Source organism: Lampris incognitus, chromosome 3, assembly GCF_029633865.1.
Source record: "Lampris incognitus isolate fLamInc1 chromosome 3, fLamInc1.hap2, whole genome shotgun sequence".
NCBI classification, from domain to species: Eukaryota; Metazoa; Chordata; class Actinopteri; order Lampriformes; family Lampridae; genus Lampris; species Lampris incognitus.
The window spans coordinates 5,491,107-5,511,513 of record NC_079213.1 but is presented as its reverse complement, the minus strand read 5'-3'; the positions used below and the strand labels follow the sequence as shown (position 1 = coordinate 5,511,513).

Genomic DNA, 20,407 nt, shown 5'->3' with positions numbered 1-20,407 from the left:
GAGACAATACAGTAGGTGAGGAGATAATACAGTAAGTGAGGAGATAATACAGGATGTGAGGAGATAATACAGTAGGTGAGGAGATAATACAGTAGGTGAGGAGATAATACAGTAGGTGAGGAGATAATACAGTAGGTGAGGAGATAATACAGTAGGTGAGGAGACAATACAGTAGGTGAGATAATACAGTAGGTGAGGAGATAATACAGTAGGTGAGGAGATAATACAGTAGGTGAGGAGATAATACAGGATGTGAGGAGATAATACAGTAGGTGAGGAGATAATACAGTAGGTGAGGAGATAATACAGTAGGTGAGGAGACAATACAGTAGGTGAGATAATACAGTAGGTGAGGAGACAATACAGTAGGTGAGGAGACAATTCAGTAGGTGAGGGGATAATACAGTAGGTGAGGAGATAATACAGTAGGTGAGGAGATAATACAGTAGGTGAGGAGATAATACAGTAGGTGAGGAGACAATACAGTAGATGAGATAATACAGTAGGTGAGGAGACAATACAGTAGGTGAGGAGATAATACAGTAGGTGAGGAGATAATACAGTAGGTGAGGAGATAATACAGTAGGTGAGGAGATAATACAGGATGTGAGGAGTTTTTTTTTAACCGCTGTTTAAATTGTCTAAAGGACGGAGACAAAAGTGTGAGTAGATCGCTTTGCTGAAGGTACAGAAAGTGAAAAGGAATCCTAATCCTCATTCTAAAAGAATATGTCCTCCTTAACCAATTCACACACACAGCCATAATATTCAGCCTGTGTGTTCATCAGACTTTGTTGACAGGAGAGATGATGAGAGGAACAGAGTTTTTACCACCATCATTAAGACAGGGACCGAAATATGGGTAGAGTCTCTCAGTGAAGGTGCAGCCAGTGAAAGAGTAGATATGATCACCAGCATCTACGTCATAAAAGGAGACCAGACCCTCCTCATAATCCACAAACACCCCCACCTTCTGGAGCTTCTGTCTCAGAGAGAGAAGGACCACGGTGCTATCAAGAGCCCTATACTCATTTCCATTCCTCAACCATATTGTCCAGAAACCATCCTCAGGGTCCAAATATGTTTTTTCCTTCCTGTTGACAGACTCTCTGGCCACTCCTAAAGTCCACTCAGTCTTCTCTTTCACCATAACCTCAAAATAAAATCTACCTGAGGAGAATTTCTGTTTTCCTAAGACCAAAGGATGATAAGAGAATCTCTCTGGGTTGTCTGGGAGGTTCTTCTTAATGTCTCCATGATAAACTTGTTTTCCATCATCAGACAGGATGAGTTTACGATGTGCTGTATCAGGATCTAGAGTCACATCCACTTCATACTGCTGGACCCTCTTCAGCTCAGCCTGACACAGCTTCTCCATCTCTTTACTGACTGTCTCCTCCAGCTGCTCCACAGCTCTCCTCACAGTCCTCACATAAGATGGCGGATGGACACTGACCTCTGTCCAGTCCCTTGTGTGTGGAGGGGTGTTGAGGGATGAGAAGCTCTGGAGGAGGTGGAGGTGGTCTTTGGTGTGTGAGAGCTGCTCCAGCTCTGTGCTCCTCTTGTTCAGCTCCCTGATTTCTTCTTCCAGCTCTTCAATGAAGCCTTCAGCCTGTTTCTCTGTTGTTTTCTGTTTCTCTTGAATCATGTCAATGAGCTCAGCCTGGCCTCTCTCAATGGAGCTCATCAGAGCAGTGAAGACCTGAACACTGTGGGCTATCGCTCTGTCTGCACGATCTTTGCTGATTTCTACTGACTGTTTGATCTCCTGAATCTTCAGTTGTCTCTGATGGATCATCTGCTGAACTTCAGCATCTTTCTTACCCAGCTGCCTCTTCTTTCCTTTATATTCCTCCTTCAGGGGAACAACAGGATGTAACTTGTGGTCTGACTCAGTACAGAACTGACACACACACACCTGTTCAGTCTTACAGAACAGAACCAGAGGTTTGTCGTGCTTCTTGCATATCCTGTCTTCCAGATTCTCCACAGGGTCGATCAGCTGATGTCTTTTCAGACTTGTGACTTTCTGATGTGGTTCCAGGTGAGTCTCACAGTACGAGGCCAGACACACCAGACAGGACTTGAGGGCCTTGGTCTTGGTCCCAGTGCAGACGTCACAGGGAACGTCTCCTGGTTTGGCACATTGTTGGTCAGGGCAGCTGCTGGCTTTCACTCTAATGGACTCTCTGTACTGAGCAGTCATCTCACGAAACAGAGTGTTGACGGACACTTCAGGTCTGTTAGTGTAAAGCTTGTTACACATGGGACACCGGCACTGTTCATTACTGTCCCAGTACTGTGTGATACAGGATTTACAGAAGTTGTGTCCACATGGTATGGAGACAGGATCAGTGAACACATCCAGACAGACAGAACACAGGAAGTGATCTTGAGCCAGGAGACTGCTGCCAGAGGCCATATCTAGACACTGAGACCAGAAGAGAAGGGTTGTGAAATTTACTGTAAAATCTTAGAAAAATGCTGCTTAAGTACACACAGATGGCAGGGGTGTAGTATTTGAAACACAAAATGTTATAGAAGTAAATATATATACATTTTTTTAAAGTAATCACTGCTAATTCAGAAATAAGGAGCACTATTTGGACACAGTTGAGTTTTGTAATAATTATTATTGTTATTATGGTAAAGTAGTAATACTAGTCCTAGTAGTACAGTAGTACTATAGTAAAGTATTAGTAGATTATTATTGTTGTTATTGATCAAGCACAGGATTTATTATCTGCTTTACTCACCTTTGTATGTGTGACAAAGAAGAAGCTGAGGGTGTTTGTCCGTCGAGAGAATGAAGTGTTTCGACTAAAACAACACCCACACTCTGGTGTATTTTCACTTTCACTTCCCATGTATGACGGTGAAACACTCCTCTGTCTAGTGTCGCTCCGCCTTCTAAACCAATGAAACCTGTTTTGGTCCGTTCCCGACAATAATGTGTTATTTGGTAAAAGACAGATGCACCAAATGTTTTTGTTTGATGTGTGGAACTCTGTAACACACTCTCAACATGCTGAAATGGTTTCTGTGAACAGTTTTTATCCCTAATATGACCTCACTGTTTCAAAACCTGACTGTCCTGCACTGCTGTTAACCAGAGTTCATAACTGATCATCATGATGATCATAAAGCCATGACACAAGGAAACAAAGCTCACATCTTATGACCACCTTACTTATACCTATGATGTTTTCAGCATGTTCCTTAGTGGTTTAAAGTGGCAGTTTTCTAGTTCCTTACCATCCTGAAATGAGCCACAGACCAGCAAACCCACTCCAACACCTGTTGACGCACTTCAGTGTGTGTTTTCATACAGGCATATTTGTTTCTGTGGGGCTGATGCTGTGTTTCATTTCACCTTCTCTTCCTAGTGGGTATTTTCTGTGTGTGTGTGTGTGTGTGTGTGTGTGTGTGTGTGTGTGTGTGTGTGTGTGTTGCCGTCCATAGAGGCTGCTGGAGCTCTTAATGAGGGCTTGGTCTCAGCAGCGGGTCACAGCATTACAGTTTTTCTCGATTCCTTTGGCACATTTTTCCCTTCACACTTTACTTTTTCAAACCAGCTCACACACAGCCCTTAACAGTAGACGAAATGACCAAACCAGCATATGATGTTTGCAGAATGACACCACCTTCTCACAACGTGTCACACACCCATCAAAACCAAACATTTCCATCAAAACCTACAATTTGTGCTCACATTAAAATGTATGTTTTCTCATTTATTCAACAATGGATAACAAAACTGAAAGTACAGCTGTCAATACCAACCTCTGCAACCACCACTTCAGCTTTTGTGCAGCACCCTCACAGTACTGACTGTGTTACCACTGACAACCACACTACAGTTTGGGTTTTTTACTGAGCACTCTTCCTTAGGGATTATACTGTCAGAAAGTATTTGTAGTTGTGTATTTTGAAAGTCAGTTACTCTGTTGTAAATGGCTTCAGTGAAACTACAGTAACTGCATTGTGTTGTGGCAACACACTTTACAAAAGTATAGAGCTGGTAAAGGCCGGCAAAGTGACTTACCTATTTTCATTGTGGAACGTATGAACAAGTGATGCCGCAGTATGACGGCTCAGGTCTGGCTGAACCCTTTGGCCAGCCTCTCTCATGGAGAGGCCATGATGGACTACGTGATCAATGATTGTTGCCCTAGTTTCATTAGAGCATCTCACATGAACGCCACGTCCCCTGACAGGGGTCTCTCTACCTCTACCACGACCTCTTCCTCTTCGTTGTCCTCGTCCTGGCTGAGGTTGTTGGTGGTGGCCTCCTCGATCCATGCTTGGTATCAACTTCAATCTATTGACCTCTTGTATCGGTTGAGAACTAATCGATGAATTGTGCACAGAGAGTTCACACAGGTGCTGACGGTATTTAGAATTGAGAGAGCAGTTTCAGTAGGCCGCTACTAAGTCTGCAATGTGTTGACACGGTTATTCAATTAGGCTTTGTGTCTCTCTCTGAGAAGTGTGTTGACTGTTTCAAAAAGTGTGTTAAAACTCAAAAGAATATTGTGTGAAAGCAATGAGAACTAGTTAAGCCATTCGCCAGAGAAGACTCTTGCTGTGCAAAGAAGGGGTGAGCATTAGATTAAGCTGACCCGTGATTCGCTAAATGTGTGTAACCAATCAAGAAAAACTGTTAGTCCTCCTGTCTGTGTCCCTGAGCAAGGCAATGGAAAGAAGAGGTGGAGTTGGTCCTCGGCTGCTGCAGCTGCCCACTGCTCCTCTACAGTAGGATGGGTTCCATGCAGAGAACACATCCACTGTAACAATACAATTCGTTGTCAGAATACAATGACCCAATAAGGAGGCTTTGTTTCTTTCTTTATGTCATGTTCAGTGTATCATCATGTGTGATAAGAGAGTAAAGTCAGTACTCATGTTGCTGGGACTGTAAAGACAGCGCTGTGGTGGGTGACCGAGAACTAAAAGACTTGTCTGTCTCTCCTGACCTCCATGATCCTCCTCTGTTCTCATGTACAAAGACTTTAGTTTCTCTCAGCATCACACCGCTTCACCTCCACAGCCACACATGGCACCAGTTAGGACCAGTTTCTCTACCTTTTCCACTGGTTTGACATGATTTCCCAGTTTGAGACCATCTCACCCGGGTTTTTCCTCTCATTGAACTGGATATAACCTGAAGGTCACAGGCAAACTGGTTTTATCACAAAGATGTGGGCATGATTATCATTCATAACAGAGATAATAAAATAAGAATAACAGATGTACTTTCTTCTCAGCAGTACGTTTACATCAAGGTTGATTTGCTCGGTGTAAAACTGTGTATTCTTCATAGATTAGAATAAGGTATGGTATCAGTAATGAAGCCAAAGCTGAGATCCATTCAAATAAAATGCAGATCAAAATGTGATTATATCTTATTCCAACATGCTATATGCTGTGGTACACTACAGATTACTTGATGATTTCTTTCTTTAATTTAGAAGGAATATACAGGCTATTCAGCAGGAGGATACTGGTAGCTGTTACTTGTATAAAAAGCAGTAAAATAAACCAGGAAAAAAACTTGTCTGAAATAGTTTTTAATTTCCTCTTTGGAACATGCAGTGGTAATCCTTATTTGTTTGGTTTACATGTGAGGAGATAATACAGTAGGTGAGGAGATAATACAGTAAGTGAGGAGATAATACAGTAAGTGAGGAGATAATACAGTAGGTGAGAAGATAATATAGTAGGTGAGGAGACAATACAGTAGGTGAGAAGATAATATAGTAGGTGAGGAGACAATACAGTAGGTGAGGAGATAATATAGTAGGTGAGGAGACAATACAGTAGGTGAGGAGATAATACAGTAAGTGAGGAGATAATACAGTAGGTGAGGAGATAATATAGTAGGTGAGGAGATAATATAGTAGGTGAGGAGACAATACAGTAGGTGAGGAGATAATACAGTAAGTGAGGAGATAATACAGTAGGTGAGGAGATAATACAGTAGGTGAGGAGATAATACAGTAGGTGAGGAGATAATACAGTAAGTGAGGAGATAATACAGTAGGTGAGGAGATAATACAGTAGATGAGGAGATAATACAGTAGGTGAGGAGATAATACAGTAGGTGAGGAGACAATACAGTAGGTGAGGAGATAATACAGTAGGTGAGGAGATAATACAGTAGATGAGGAGATAATACAGTAGGTGAGAAGATAATACAGTAGGTGAGAAGATAATACAGTAGGTGAGGAGACAATACAGTAGGTGAGGAGATAATACAGTAGGTGAGGAGATAATACAGTAGGGGAGGAGACAATACAGTAGGTGAGGAGTTTTTTTTTTTTACCGCTGATTAAATTGTCTAAAGGACGGAGACGAAAGTGTGAGTAGATCGCCTTGCTGAAGGTGCAGCCGGTACAGAAAGTGAAAAGGAATCTGAATCCTGTCATTATAAGCGAATATGTCGCGCACACACACACACACACACACACACACACACACACACACACACACACACACACACGTAGCCATAATAGTGAGTCTGTGTGTTCATCAGACTCTGTTGACAGGAGAGATGATGAGAGGAACAGAGTTTTTACCACCATCATTAAGACTGGTACCGAAATATGGGTAGAGTCTCTCAGTGAAGGTGCAGCCAGTGAAAGAGTAGATATGATCACCAGCATCTACGTCATAAAAGGAGACCAGACCCTCCTGATAATCCACAAACACCCCCACCTTCTGGAGCTTCTGTCTCAGAGAGAGAAGGACCTCAGTGCTATCAAGAGCCCTATACTCATTTCCATTCCTCAACCATATTGTCCAGAAACCATCCTCAGGGTCCAAATATGTTTCTTCCTTCCTGTTGACAGACTCTCTGGCCACTCCTGAAGTCCACTTAGTCTTCTCTTCCACTATAACCTCAAAATAAAATCTACCTGAGGAGAAGTTCTGTTTTCCTAAGACCATAAGATGACAAGAGAATCTCTCTGGGTTGTCTGGGAGGTTCTTCTTAATGTCTCCATTATAAACCTGTTTTCCATCATCAGACAGGATGAGATAGGGATGTGCTGTATCAGGATCTAGAGTCACATCCACTTCATACTGCTGGACCCTCTTCAGCTCAGCCTGACACAGCTTCTCCATCTCTTTACTGACTGTCTCCTGCAGCTGCTCCACAGCTCTCCTCACAGTCCCCACATAAGATGGCTGATGGACACTGACCTCTGTCCAGTCCTTGGTGTGTGGAGGAGTGTTGAGGGATGAGAAGCTCTGGAGGAGGTGGAGGTGGTCTTTGGTGTGTGAGAGCTGCTCCAGCTCAGTGCTCCTCTTGTTCAGCTCCCTGATTTCTTCTTCCAGCTCTTCAATGAAGCCTTCAGCCTGTTTCTCTGTTGTTTTCTGTTTCTCTTGAATCATGTCAATGAGCTCAGCCTGGCCTCTCTCAATGGAGCTCATCAGAGCAGTGAAGACCTGAACACTGTGGGCTATCTCTCTGTCTGCACCATCTTTGCTGATTTCTACTGACTGGTTGATCTCCTGAATCTTCAGTTGTCTCTGATGGATCATCTGCTGAACTTCAGCATCTTTCTTACCCAGCTGACTCTTTCCTTCATATTCCTCCTTCAGGGGAACAACAGGATGTAACTTGTGGTCTGACTCAGTACAGAACTGACACACACACACCTGTTCAGTCTTACAGAACAGAACCAGAGGTTTGTCGTGCTTCTTGCATATCCTGTCTTCCAGATTCTCCACAGGGTCGATCAGCTGATGTCTTTTCAGACTTGTGACTTTCTGATGTGGTTCCAGGTGAGTCTCACAGTACGAGGCCAGACACACCAGACAGGACTTGAGGGCCTTGGTCTTGGTCCCAGTGCAGACGTCACAGGGAACGTCTCCTGGTTTGGCACATTGTTGGTCAGGGCAGCTGCTGGCTTTCACTCTAATGGACTCTCTGTACTGAGCAGTCATCTCACATATGAAAGGATTGACTGACACTTCAGGTCTGTTAGTGTAAAGCTTGTTACACACAGGACACCGGCACTGTTCATTACTGTCCCAGTACTGTGTGATACAGGATTTACAGAAGTTGTGTCCACATGGTATGGAGACAGGATCAGTGAACACATCCAGACAGACAGAACACAGGAAGTGATCTTGAGCCAGGAGACTGCTGCCAGAGGCCATATCTAGACACTGAGACCAGAAGAGAAGGGTTGTGAAATTTACTTAAAAAACTTAGAAAAATGCTGCTTAAGTACACACAGATGGCAGGGGTGTAATATTTGAAACACAAAATTTTATCGAAGTAAATATATATACATTTTTTTAAAGTAATCACTGCTAATTCTGAAATAAGAAGCACTATTTGGACACAGTTGAGTTTTGTAATAATTATTATTGTTGTTATGGTAAAGTAGTAATAATAGTAGTAGTAGTAGTACAGTAGTATTATAGTAAAGTAGTAGTAGATTATTATTATTGTTATTGATCAAGCACAGGATTTATTATCTGCTTTACTCACCTTTGTATGTGTGACAAAGAAGACGCTGAGGGTGTTTGTCCGTTGAGAAAATGAAGTGTTTCGACTAAAACAACACCCACACTCTGATGTACTTTCACTTTCACTTCCCATGTATGACGGTGAAACACTCCTCTGTCTAGTGTCGCTCCGCCTTCTAAACCAATGAAACCTGTTTTGGTCCGTTCCCGACTATAATGTGTTGTTTGGTAAAAGACAGATGCACCAAATGTTTTTGGTTTGATGTGTGGAACTCTGTAACACACTCTCAACATGCTGAAATGGTTTCTGTGAACAGTTTTTATCCCTAATATGACCTCACTGTTTCAAAACCTGACTGTCCTGCACTGCTGTTAACCAGAGTTCATAACTGATCATCATGATGATCATAAAGCCATGACACAAGGAAACAAAGCTCACATCTTATGGCCACCTTACTTATACCTATGATGTTTTCAGCATGTTCCTTAGTGGTTTAAAATGGCAGTTTTCTAGTTCCTTACCATCCTGAAATGAGCCACAGACCAGCAAAACCACTCCAACACCTGTTGACGCACTTCAGTGTGTGTTTTCATACAGGCATATTTGTTTCTGTGGGGCTGATGCTGTGTTTCATTTCACCTTCTCTTCCTAGTGGGTATTTTCTGTGTGTGTGTGTGTGTGTGTGTGTGTGTTGCCGTCCATAGAGGCTGCTGGAGCTCTTAATGAGGGCTTGTTCTCAGCAGCGGGTCACAGCATTACAGTTTTTCTTGATTCCTTTGGCACATTTTTCCCTTCACGCTTTACTTTTTCAAACCAGCTCACACACAGCCCTTAACAGTAGACGAAATGACCAAACCAGCATATGATGTTTGCAGAATGACACCACCTTCTCACAACGTGTCACACACCCATCAAAACCAAACATTTCCATCAAAACCTACAATTTGTGCTCACATTAAAATTTATGTTTTCTCATTTATTCAACAATGGATAACAAAACTGAAAGTACAGCTGTCAATACCAACCTCTGCAACCACCACTTCAGCTTTTGTGCAGCACCCTCACAGTACTGACTGTGTTACCACTGACAACCACACTACAGTTTGGGTTTTTTACTGAGCACTCTTCCTTAGGGATTATACTGTCAGAAAGTATTTGTAGTTGTGTATTTTGAAAGTCAGTTACTCTGTTGTAAATGGCTTCAGTGAAACTACAGTAACTGCATTGTGTTGTGGCAACACACTTTACAAAAGTATAGAGCTGGTAAAGGGCGGCAAAGTGACTTACCTATTTTCATTGTGGAACGTATGAACAAGTGATGCCGCAGTATGACGGCTCAGGTCTGGCTGAACCCTTTGGCCAGCCTCTCTCATGGAGAGGCCATGATGGACTACGTGATCAATGATTGTTGCCCTAGTTTCATTAGAGCATCTCACATGAACGCCACGTCCCCTGACAGGGGGTCTCTCTACCTCTACCACGACCTCTTCCTCTTCGTTGTCCTCGTCCTGGCTGAGGTTGTTGGTGGTGGCCTCCTCGATCCATGCTTGGTATCAACTTCAATCTATTGACCTCTTGTATCGGTTGAGAACTAATTGATGAGTTGTGCACAGAGAGTTCACACAGGTGCTGACGGTATTTAGAATTGAGAGAGCAGTTTCAGTAGGCCGCTACTAAGTCTGCAATGTGTTGACATGGTTATTCAATTAGGCTTTGTGTCTCTCTCTGAGAAGTGTGTTAAAACTCAAAAGAATATTGTGTGAAAGCAATGAGAACTAGTTAAGCCATTCGCCAGAGAAGACTCTTGCTGTGCAAAGAAGGGGTGAGCATTAGATTAAGCTGACCCATGATTCGCTAAATGTGTGTAACCAATCAAGAAAAACTGTTAGTCCTCCTGTCTGTGCCCCTGAGCAAGGCAATGGAAAGAAGAGGTGGAGTTGGTCCCCGGCTGCTGCAGCTGCCCACTGCTCCTATACAGTAGGATGGGTTCCATGCAGAGAACACATCCACTGTAACAATACAATTCGTTGTCAGAATACAATGACCCAATAAGGAGGCTTTGTTTCTTTCTTTATGTCATGTTCAGTGTATCATCATGTGTGATAAGAGAGTAAAGTCAGTACTCATGTTGCTGGGACTGTAAAGACAGCGCTGTGGTGGGTGACCGAGAACTAAAAGACTTGTCTGTCTCTCCTGACCTCCATGATCCTCCTCTGTTCTCATGTACAAAGACTTTAGTTTCTCTCAGCATCACACCGCTTCACCTCCACAGCCACACATGGCACCAGTTAGGACCAGTTTCTCTACCTTTTCCACTGGTTTGACATGATTTCCCAGTTTGAGACCATCTCACCCGGGTTTATCCTCGCATTGAACTGGATATAACCTGAAGGTCACAGGCAAACTGGTTTTATCACAAAGATGTGGGCATGATTATCATTCATAACAGAGATAATAAAATAAGAATAACAGATGTACTTTCTTCTCAGCAGTACGTTTACATCAAGGTTGATTTGCTCGGTGTAAAACTGTGTATTCTTCATAGATTAGAATAAGGTATGGTATCAGTAATGAAGCCAAAGCTGAGATCCATTCAAATAAAATGCAGATCAAAATGTGATTATATCTTATTCCAACATACTATATGCTGTGGTACACTACAGATTACTTGATGATTTCTTTCCTTTAATTTAGAAGGAATATACAGGCTATTCAGCAGGAGGATACTGGTAGCTGTTACTTGTATAAAAAGCAGTAAAATAACCCAGGAAAAAAACTTGTCTGAAATAGTTTTTAATTTCCTCTTTGGAACATGCAGTGGTAATCCTTATTTGTTTGGGTTACATGTGAGGAGATAATACAGTAGGTGAGGAGATAATACAGTAGTTGAGGAGATAATACAGTAAGTGAGGAGATAATACAGTAGGTGAGAAGATAATATAGTAGGTGAGGAGACAATACAGTAGGTGAGAAGATAATATAGTAGGTGAGGAGACAATACAGTAGGTGAGGAGATAATACAGTAAGTGAGGAGATAATACAGTAAGTGAGGAGATAATACAGTAAGTGAGGAGATAATACAGTAAGTGAGGAGATAATACAGTAGATGAGGAGATAATACAGTAGGTGAGGAGATAATACAGTAAGTGAGGAGACAATACAGTAGGTGAGGAGATAATACAGTAGGTGAGGAGATAATACAGTAGATGAGGAGATAATACAGTAGATGAGGAGATAATACAGTAGGTGAGGAGATAATACAGTAGGTGAGGAGATAATACAGTAGGTGAGGAGATAATACAGTAAGTGAGGAGATAATACAGTAGATGAGGAGATAATACAGTAGATGAGGAGATAATACAGTAGGTGAGGAGATAATACAGTAGGTGAGGAGACAATACAGTAGGTGAGGAGATAATACAGTAGGTGAGGAGATAATACAGTAGATGAGGAGATAATACAGTAGATGAGGAGATAATACAGTAGGTGAGGAGATAATACAGTAGGTGAGGAGATAATACAGTAGGTGAGGAGATAATACAGTAGGTGAGGAGACAATACAGTAGGTGAGGAGATAATACAGTAGATGAGGAGATAATACAGTAGGTGAGGAGATAATACAGTAGGTGAGGAGATAATACAGTAGGGGAGGAGATAATACAGTAGGGGAGGAGACAATACAGTAGGTGAGGAGTTTTTTTTTTACCGCTGATTAAATTGTCTAAAGGACGGAGACGAAAGTGTGAGTAGATCGCCTTGCTGAAGGTGCAGCCGGTACAGAAAGTGAAAAGGAATCTGAATCCTGTCATTATAAGCGAATATGTCGCGCACACACACCCACACACACACACACACACACACACACACACACACACACACACACACACACACGTAGCCATAATAGTGAGCCTGTGTGTTCATCAGACTTTGTTGACAGGAGAGATGATGAGAGGAGCAGAGTTTTTACCACCATCATTAAGACTGGTACCGAAATATGGGTAGAGTCTCTCAGTGAAGGTGCAGCCAGTGAAAGAGTAGATATGATCACCAGCATCTACGTCATAAAAGGAGACCAGACCCTCCTCATAATCCACAAACACCCCCACCTTCTGGAGCTTCTGTCTCAGAGAGAGAAGGACCTCAGTGCTATCAAGAGCCTTATACTCATTTCTATTCCTCAACCATATTGTCCAGAAACCATCCTCAGGGTCCAAATATGTTTCTTCCTTCCTGTTGACAGACTCTCTGGCCACTCCTGAAGTCCACTTAGTCTTCTCTTCCACTATAACCTCAAAATAAAATCTACCTGAGGAGAAGTTCTGTTTTCCTAAGACCATAAGATGACAAGAGAATCTCTCTGGGTTGTCTGGGAGGTTCTTCTTAATGTCTCCATAATAAACTTGTTTTCCATCATCAGACAGGATGAGTTTACGATGTGCTGTATCAGGATCTAGAGTCACATCCACTTCATACTGCTGGACCCTCTTCAGCTCAGCCTGACACAGCTTCTCCATCTCTTTACTGACTGTCTCCTGCAGCTGCTCCACAGCTCTCCTCACAGTCCCCACATAAGATGGCTGATGGACACTGACCTCTGTCCAGTCCTTGGTGTGTGGAGGAGTGTTGAGGGATGAGAAGCTCTGGAGGAGGTGGAGGTGGTCTTTGGTGTGTGAGAGCTGCTCCAGCTCTGTGCTCCTCTTCTTCAGCTCCCTGATTTCTTCTTCCAGCTCTTCAATGAAGCCTTCAGCCTGTTTCTCTGTTGTTTTCTGTTTCTCTTGAATCATGTCAATGAGCTCAGCCTGGCCTCTCTCAATGGAGCTCATCAGAGCAGTGAAGACCTGAACACTGTGGGCTATCTCTCTGTCTGCACGATCTTTGCTGATTTCTACTGACTGTTTGATCTCCTGAATCTTCAGTTGTCTCTGATGGATCATCTGCTGAACTTCAGCATCTTTCTTACCCAGCTGCCTCTTCTTTCCTTCATATTCCTCCTTCAGGGGAACAACAGGATGTAACTTGTGGTCTGACTCAGTACAGAACTGACACACACACACCTGTTCAGTCTTACAGAACCGAACCAGAGGTTGGTAATGCTTCTTGCATATCCTGTCTTCCAGATTCTCCACAGGGTCGATCAGCTGATGTCTTTTCAAACCCGTGACTTTCTGATGCAGCTCCAGGTGAGTCTCACAGTACGAGGCCAGACACACCAGACAGGACTTGACGGCCTTGATCTTGGTCCCAGTGCAGACGTCACAGGGAACGTCTCCTGGTTTGGCACATTGTTGGTCAGGGCAGCTGCTGGCTTTCACTCTAATGGACTCTCTGTACTGAGCAGTCATCTCACGAAACAGAGTGTTGACTGACACTTCAGGTCTGTTAGTGTAAAGCTTGTTACACATGGGACACCGGCACTGTTCATTACTGTCCCAGTACTGTGTGATACAGGATTTACAGAAGTTGTGTCCACATGGTATGGAGACTGGATCAGTGAACACATCCAGACAGACAGAACATAGGAAGTGATCTTGAGCCAGGAGACTGCTGCCAGAGGCCATATCTAGACACTGAGACCAGAAGAGAAGGGTTGTGAATTTTACTTTAAAAACTTACAAAAATGCTGCTTAAGTACACACAGATGGCAGGGGTGTAATATTTGAAACACAAAATGTTATAGAAGTAAATATATATACATTTTTTTAAAGTAATCACTGCTAATTCAGAAATAAGGAGCACTATTTGGACACAGTTGAGTTTTGTAATAATTATTATTGTTGTTATGGTAAAGTAATAATAGTAGTAGTAGTAGTACAGTAGTACTATAGTAAAGTAGTAGTAGATTATTATTATTATTATTATCGTTATTGATCAGGCACAGGATTTATTATCTGCTTTACTCACCTTTGTACGTGTGACAAAGAAGAAGCTGAGGGTGTTTGTCCATTGAGAAAATGAAGTGTTTCGACTAAAACAACACCCACACTCTGGTGTACCTTCACTTTCACTTCCCATGTATGACGGTGAAACACTCCTCTGTCTAGTGTCGCTCTGCCTTCTAAACCAATGAAACCTGTTTTGGTCCGTTCCTGACAATAATGTGTTATTTGGTAAAAGACAGATGCACCAAATGTTTATGGTTTGATGTGTGGAACTCTGTAACACACTCTCAACATGCTGAAATGGTTTCTGTGAACAGTTTTTATCCCTAATATGTCCTCACTGTTTCAAAACCTGACTGTCCTGCACTGCTGTTAACCAGAGTTCATAACTGATCATCATGATGATCATAAAGCCATGACACAAGGAAACAAAGCTCACATCTTATGACCACCTTACTTATACCTATGATGTTTTCAGCATGTTCCTTAGTGGTTTAAAGTGGCAGTTTTCTAGTTCCTTACCATCCTGAAATGAGCCACAGACCAGCAAAACCACTCCAACACCTGTTGACGCACTTCAGTGTGTGTTTTCATACAGGCATATTAGTTTCTGTGGGGCTGATGCTGTGTTTCATTTCACCTTCTCTTCCTAGTGGGTATTTTTTGTGTGTGTGTGTGTGTGTGTGTGTGTGTGTGTGTTGCCGTCCATAGAGGCTGCTGGAGCTCTTAATGAGGGCTTGGTCTCAGCAGTGGGTCACAGCATTACAGTTTTTCTCGATTCCTTTGGCACATTTTTCCCTTCACGCTTTACTTTTTCAAACCAGCTCACACACAGCCCTTAACAGTAGACGAAATGACCAGACCAGCATATGATGTTTGCAGAATGACACCACCTTCTCACAACTTGTCACACACCCATCAAAACCAAACATTTCCATCAAAACCTACAATTTGTGCTCAATTGAAAATGTATGTTTTCTCATTTATTCAACAATGGATAACAAAACTGAAAGTACAGCTGTCAATACCAACCTCTGCAACCACCACTTCAGCTTTTGTGCAGCACCCTCACAGTACTGAGTGTGTTACCACTGACAACCACACTACAATTTGGGTTTTTTACTGAGCACTCTTCCTTAGGGATTATACTGTCAGACAGTATTTGTAGTTGTGTATTTTGAAAGTCAGTTACTCTGTTGTAAATGGCTTCAGTGAAACTACAGTAACTGCATTGTGTTGTGGCAACACACTTTACAAAAGTATAGAGCTGGTAAAGGCCGGCAAAGTGACTTACCTATTTTCATTGTGGAACGTATGAACAAGTGATGCCGCAGTATGACGGCTCAGGTCTGGCTGAACCCTTTGGCCAGCCTCTGTCATGGAGAGGCCATGATGGACTACGTGATCAATGATTGTTGCCCTAGTTTCATTAGAGCATCTCACATGAACGCCACGTCCCCTGACAGGGGGTCTCTCTACCTCTACCACGACCTCTTCCTCTTCGTTGTCCTCGTCCTCGCTGAGGTTGTTGGTGGTGGCCTCCTCGATCCATGCTTGGTATCAACTTCAATCTATTGACCTCTTGTATCGGTTGAGAACTAATCGATGAGTTGTGCACAGAGAGTTCACACAGGTGCTGACGGTATTTAGAATTGAGAGAGCAGTTTCAGTAGGCCGCTACTAAGTCTGCAATGTGTTGACACGGTTATTCAATTAGGCTTTGTGTCTCTCTCTGAGAAGTGTGTTGACTGTTTCAAAAAGTGTGTTAAAACTCAAAAGAATATTGTGTGAAAGCAATGAGAACTAGTTAAGCCATTCGCCAGAGAAGACTCTTGCTGTGCAAAGAAGGGGTGAGCATTAGATTAAGCTGACCCGTGATTCGCTAAATGTGTGTAACCAATCAAGAAAAACTGTTAGTCCTCCTGTCTGTGCCCCTGAGCAAGGCAATGGAAAGAAGAGGTGGAGTTGGTCCCCGGCTGCTGCAGCTGCCCACTGCTCCTATACAGTAGGATGGGTTCCATGCAGAGAACACATCCACTGTAACAATACAATTCGTTGTCAGAATACAATGACCCAATAAGGTGGCTTTGTTTCTTTCTTTATGTCATGTTCAGTGTATCATCATGTGTGATAAGAGAGTAAAGTCAGTACTCATGTTGCTGGGACTGTAAAGACAGCGCTGTGGTGGGTGACCGAGAACTAAAAGACTTGTCTGTCTCTCCTGACCTCCATGATCCTCCTCTGTTCTCATGTACAAAGACTTTAGTTTCTCTCAGCATCACACCGCTTCACCTCCACAGCCACACATGGCACCAGTTAGGACCAGTTTCTCTACCTTTTCCACTGGTTTGACATGATTTCCCAGTTTGAGACCATCTCACCCGGGTTTTTCCTCTCATTGAACTGGATATAACCTGAAGGTCACAGGCAAACTGGTTTTATCACAAAGATGTGGGCATGATTATCATTCATAACAGAGATAATAAAATAAGAATAACAGATGTACTTTCTTCTCAGCAGTACGTTTACATCAAGGTTGATTTGCTCGGTGTAAAACTGTGTATTCTTCATAGATTAGAATAAGGTATGGTATCAGTAATGAAGCCAAAGCTGAGATCCATTCAAATAAAATGCAGATCAAAATGTGATTATATCTTATTCCAACATACTATATGCTGTGGTACACTACAGATCACTTGATGATTTCTTTCTTTAATTTAGAAGGAATATACAGGCTATTCAGCAGGAGGATACTGGTAGCTGTTACTTGTATAAAAAGCAGTAAAATAACCCAGGAAAAAAACTTGTCTGAAATAGTTTTTAATTTCCTCTTTGGAACATGCAGTGGTAATCCTTATTTGTTAGGTTTACATGTGAGGAGATAATACAGTAGGTGAGGAGATAATACAGTAGGTGAGGAGATAATACAGTAGGTGAGGAGATAATACAGTAGGGGAGGAGATAATACAGTAGGTGAGGAGATAATACAGTAGATGAGGAGATAATACAGTAAGTGAGGAGATAATACAGTAGGTGAGAAGATAATATAGTAGGTGAGGAGACAATACAGTAGGTGAGGAGATAATACAGTAGGTGAGGAGACAATACAGTAGGTGAGGAGATAATATAGTAGGTGAGGAGACAATACAGTAGGTGAGGAGATAATATAGTAGGTGAGGAGACAATACAGTAGGTGAGGAGATAATACAGTAAGTGAGGAGATAATACAGTAGATGAGGAGATAATACAGTAGATGAGGAGATAATACAGTAGATGAGGAGATAATACAGTAGGTGAGAAGATAATACAGTAGGTGAGGAGATAATACAGTAGGTGAGGAGATAATACAGTAGGTGAAGAGATAATACAGTAGGTGAGGAGATAATACAGTAGGTGAGGAGATAATACAGTAGGGGAGGAGATAATACAGTAGGTGAAGAGATAATACAGTAGGTGAGGAGATAATACAGTAGGTGAGGAGATAATACAGTAGGGGAGGAGATAATACAGTAGGGGAGGAGACAATACAGTAGGTGAAGAGATAATACAGTAGGTGAGGAGATAATACAGTAGGTGAGGAGACAATACAGTAGGTGAGAAGATAATACAGTAGGTGAGGAGATAATACAGTAGGTGAGGAGATAATACAGTAGGTGAAGAGATAATACAGTAGGTGAGGAGATAATACAGTAGGTGAGGAGATAATACAGTAGGGGAGGAGATAATACAGTAGGGGAGGAGACAATACAGTAGGTGAAGAGATAATACAGTAGGTGAGGAGATAATACAGTAGGTGAGGAGATAATACAGTAGGTGAGGAGATAATACAGTAGGGGAGGAGATAATACAGTAGGGGAGGAGACAATACAGTAGGTGAGGAGTTTTTTTTTTTACCGCTGATTAAATTGTCTAAAGGACGGAGACGAAAGTGTGAGTAGATCGCCTTGCTGAAGGTGCAGCCGGTACAGAAAGTGAAAAGGAATCTGAATCCTGTCATTATAAGCGAATATGTCACGCACACACACACACACACACACACACACACACACACACACACACACACACACACACACACACACACACACACACACACACACACACACACACACACACACACACACACACACGTAGCCATAATAGTGAGTCTGTGTGTTCATCAGACTCTGTTGACAGGAGAGATGATGAGAGGAGCAGAGTTTTTACCACCATCATTAAGACTGGTACCGAAATATGGGTAGAGTCTCTCAGTGAAGGTGCAGCCAGTGAAAGAGTAGATATGATCACCAGCATCTACGTCATAAAAGGAGACCAGACCCTCCTCATAATCCACAAACACCCCCACCTTCTGGAGCTTCTGTCTCAGAGAGAAGCACGCAACAGCCTCATACTCCTTTCCATTCCTCAACCATATTGTCCAGAAACCATACTTAGGGTCCAAATATGTTTTTTCCTTCCTGTTGACAGACTCTCTGGCCACTCCTAAATCCCACTTAGTCTTCTCTTTCACTATAACCTCAAAATAAAATCTACCTGAGGAGAAGTTCTGTTTTCCTAAGACCAAAGGATGATGAGAGAATCTCTCTGGGTTGTCTGGGAGGTTCTTTTTAATGTCTCCATAATAAACTTGTTTTCCATCATCAGACAGGATGAGTTTACGATGTGCTGTATCAGGATCTAGAGTCACATCCACTTCATACTGCTGGACCCTCTTCAGCTCAGCCTGACACAGCTTCTCCATCTCTTTACTGACTGTCTCCTGCAGCTGCTCCACAGCTCTCCTCACAGTCCCCACATAAGATGGCTGATGGACACTGACCTCTGTCCAGTCCCTTGTGTGTGGAGGGGTGTTGAGGGATGAGAAGCTCTGGAGGAGGTGGAGGTGGTCTTTGGTGTGTGAGAGCTGCTCCAGCTCTGTGCTCCTCTTCTTCAGCTGCCTGATTTCTTCTTCCAGCTCTTCAATGAAGCCTTCAGCCTGTTTCTCTGTTGTTTTCTGTTTCTCTTGAATCATGTCAATGAGCTCAGCCTGGCCTCTCTCAATGGAGCTCATCAGAGCAGTGAAGACCTGAACACTGTGGGCTATCTCTCTGTCTGCACCATCTTTGCTGATTTCGACTGACTGTTTGATCTCCTGAATCTTCAGTTGTCTCTGATGGATCATCTGCTGAACTTCAGCATCTTTCTTACCCAGCTGACTCTTTCCTTCATATTCCTCCTTCAGGGGAACAACAGGATGTAACTTGTGGTCTGACTCAGTACAGAACTGACACACACACACCTGTTCAGTCTTACAGAACAGAACCAGAGGTTTGTCGTGCTTCTTGCATATCCTGTCTTCCAGATTCTCCACAGGGTCGATCAGCTGATGTCTTTTCAGACTTGTGACTTTCTGATGTGGTTCCAGGTGAGTCTCACAGTACGAGGCCAGACACACCAGACAGGACTTGAGGGCCTTGGTCTTGGTCCCAGTGCAGACGTCACAGGGAACGTCTCCTGGTTTGGCACATTGTTGGTCAGGGCAGCTGCTGGCTTTCACTCTAATGGACTCTCTGTACTGAGCAGTCATCTCACATATGAAAGGATTGACTGACACTTCAGGTCTGTTAGTGTAAAGCTTGTTACACACAGGACACCGGCACTGTTCATTACTGTCCCAGTACTGTGTGATACAGGATTTACAGAAGTTGTGTCCACATGGTATGGAGACAGGATCAGTGAACACATCCAGACAGACAGAACACAGGAAGTGATCTTGAGCCAGGAGACTGCTGCCAGAGGCCATATCTAGACACTGAGACCAGAAGAGAAGGGTTGTGAAATTTACTTAAAAAACTTAGAAAAATGCTGCTTAAGTACACACAGATGGCAGGGGTGTAATATTTGAAACACAAAATTTTATCGAAGTAAATATATATACATTTTTTTAAAGTAATCACTGCTAATTCTGAAATAAGAAGCACTATTTGGACACAGTTGAGTTTTGTAATAATTATTATTGTTGTTATGGTAAAGTAGTAATAATAGTAGTAGTAGTAGTACAGTAGTATTA

General features: G+C 42.6%; 3 protein-coding genes across 3 annotated transcripts; all 3 read right to left on the bottom strand.

Moving 5' to 3' along the window:
* Positions 1-476: 476 nt before the first annotated feature.
* On the bottom strand, positions 477-2,826 carry LOC130109986 (E3 ubiquitin-protein ligase TRIM39-like). The gene is made up of 2 exons (XM_056276946.1): positions 2,757-2,826; positions 477-2,431 (listed from the first exon to the last, which is right to left on the bottom strand). The coding sequence occupies exon 2, from the start codon at positions 2,420-2,422 to the stop codon at positions 785-787; it is 1,638 nt and encodes a 545-aa protein (XP_056132921.1). The 5' UTR covers positions 2,423-2,431; positions 2,757-2,826; the 3' UTR covers positions 477-784.
* A 3,705-nt stretch (positions 2,827-6,531) lies between these two features.
* LOC130109094 (E3 ubiquitin-protein ligase TRIM39-like) lies at positions 6,532-8,169 on the bottom strand. Its single transcript, XM_056275827.1, has one exon. The coding sequence runs from the start codon at positions 8,164-8,166 to the stop codon at positions 6,532-6,534; it is 1,635 nt and encodes a 544-aa protein (XP_056131802.1). The 5' UTR covers positions 8,167-8,169.
* Positions 8,170-12,142: 3,973 nt separating this feature from the next.
* Positions 12,143-20,140, bottom strand: LOC130109092 (uncharacterized). The gene is made up of 2 exons (XM_056275826.1): positions 18,524-20,140; positions 12,143-14,049 (listed from the first exon to the last, which is right to left on the bottom strand). Exons 1-2 carry the CDS (start codon positions 20,138-20,140, stop codon positions 12,403-12,405), a joined length of 3,264 nt encoding a protein of 1,087 aa, XP_056131801.1. The 3' UTR covers positions 12,143-12,402.
* Positions 20,141-20,407: the final 267 nt, after the last annotated feature.

Excerpts from the sequence above, each read along its gene's own strand:
- LOC130109986 (XM_056276946.1), bottom strand. The coding sequence starts at position 2,422 with ATGGCCTCTGGCAGCAGTCTCCTGGCTCAAGATCACTTCCTGTGTTCT.
- LOC130109094 (XM_056275827.1), bottom strand. The coding sequence starts at position 8,166 with ATGGCCTCTGGCAGCAGTCTCCTGGCTCAAGATCACTTCCTGTGTTCT.
- LOC130109092 (XM_056275826.1), bottom strand. The coding sequence starts at position 20,140 with ATGGCCTCTGGCAGCAGTCTCCTGGCTCAAGATCACTTCCTGTGTTCT. Across the intron at positions 14,050-18,523 it reads TCATCTCTCCTGTCAACAGA|TGTCTAGATATGGCCTCTGG; the intron begins GTCTGATGAACA and ends TTCTGGTCTCAG.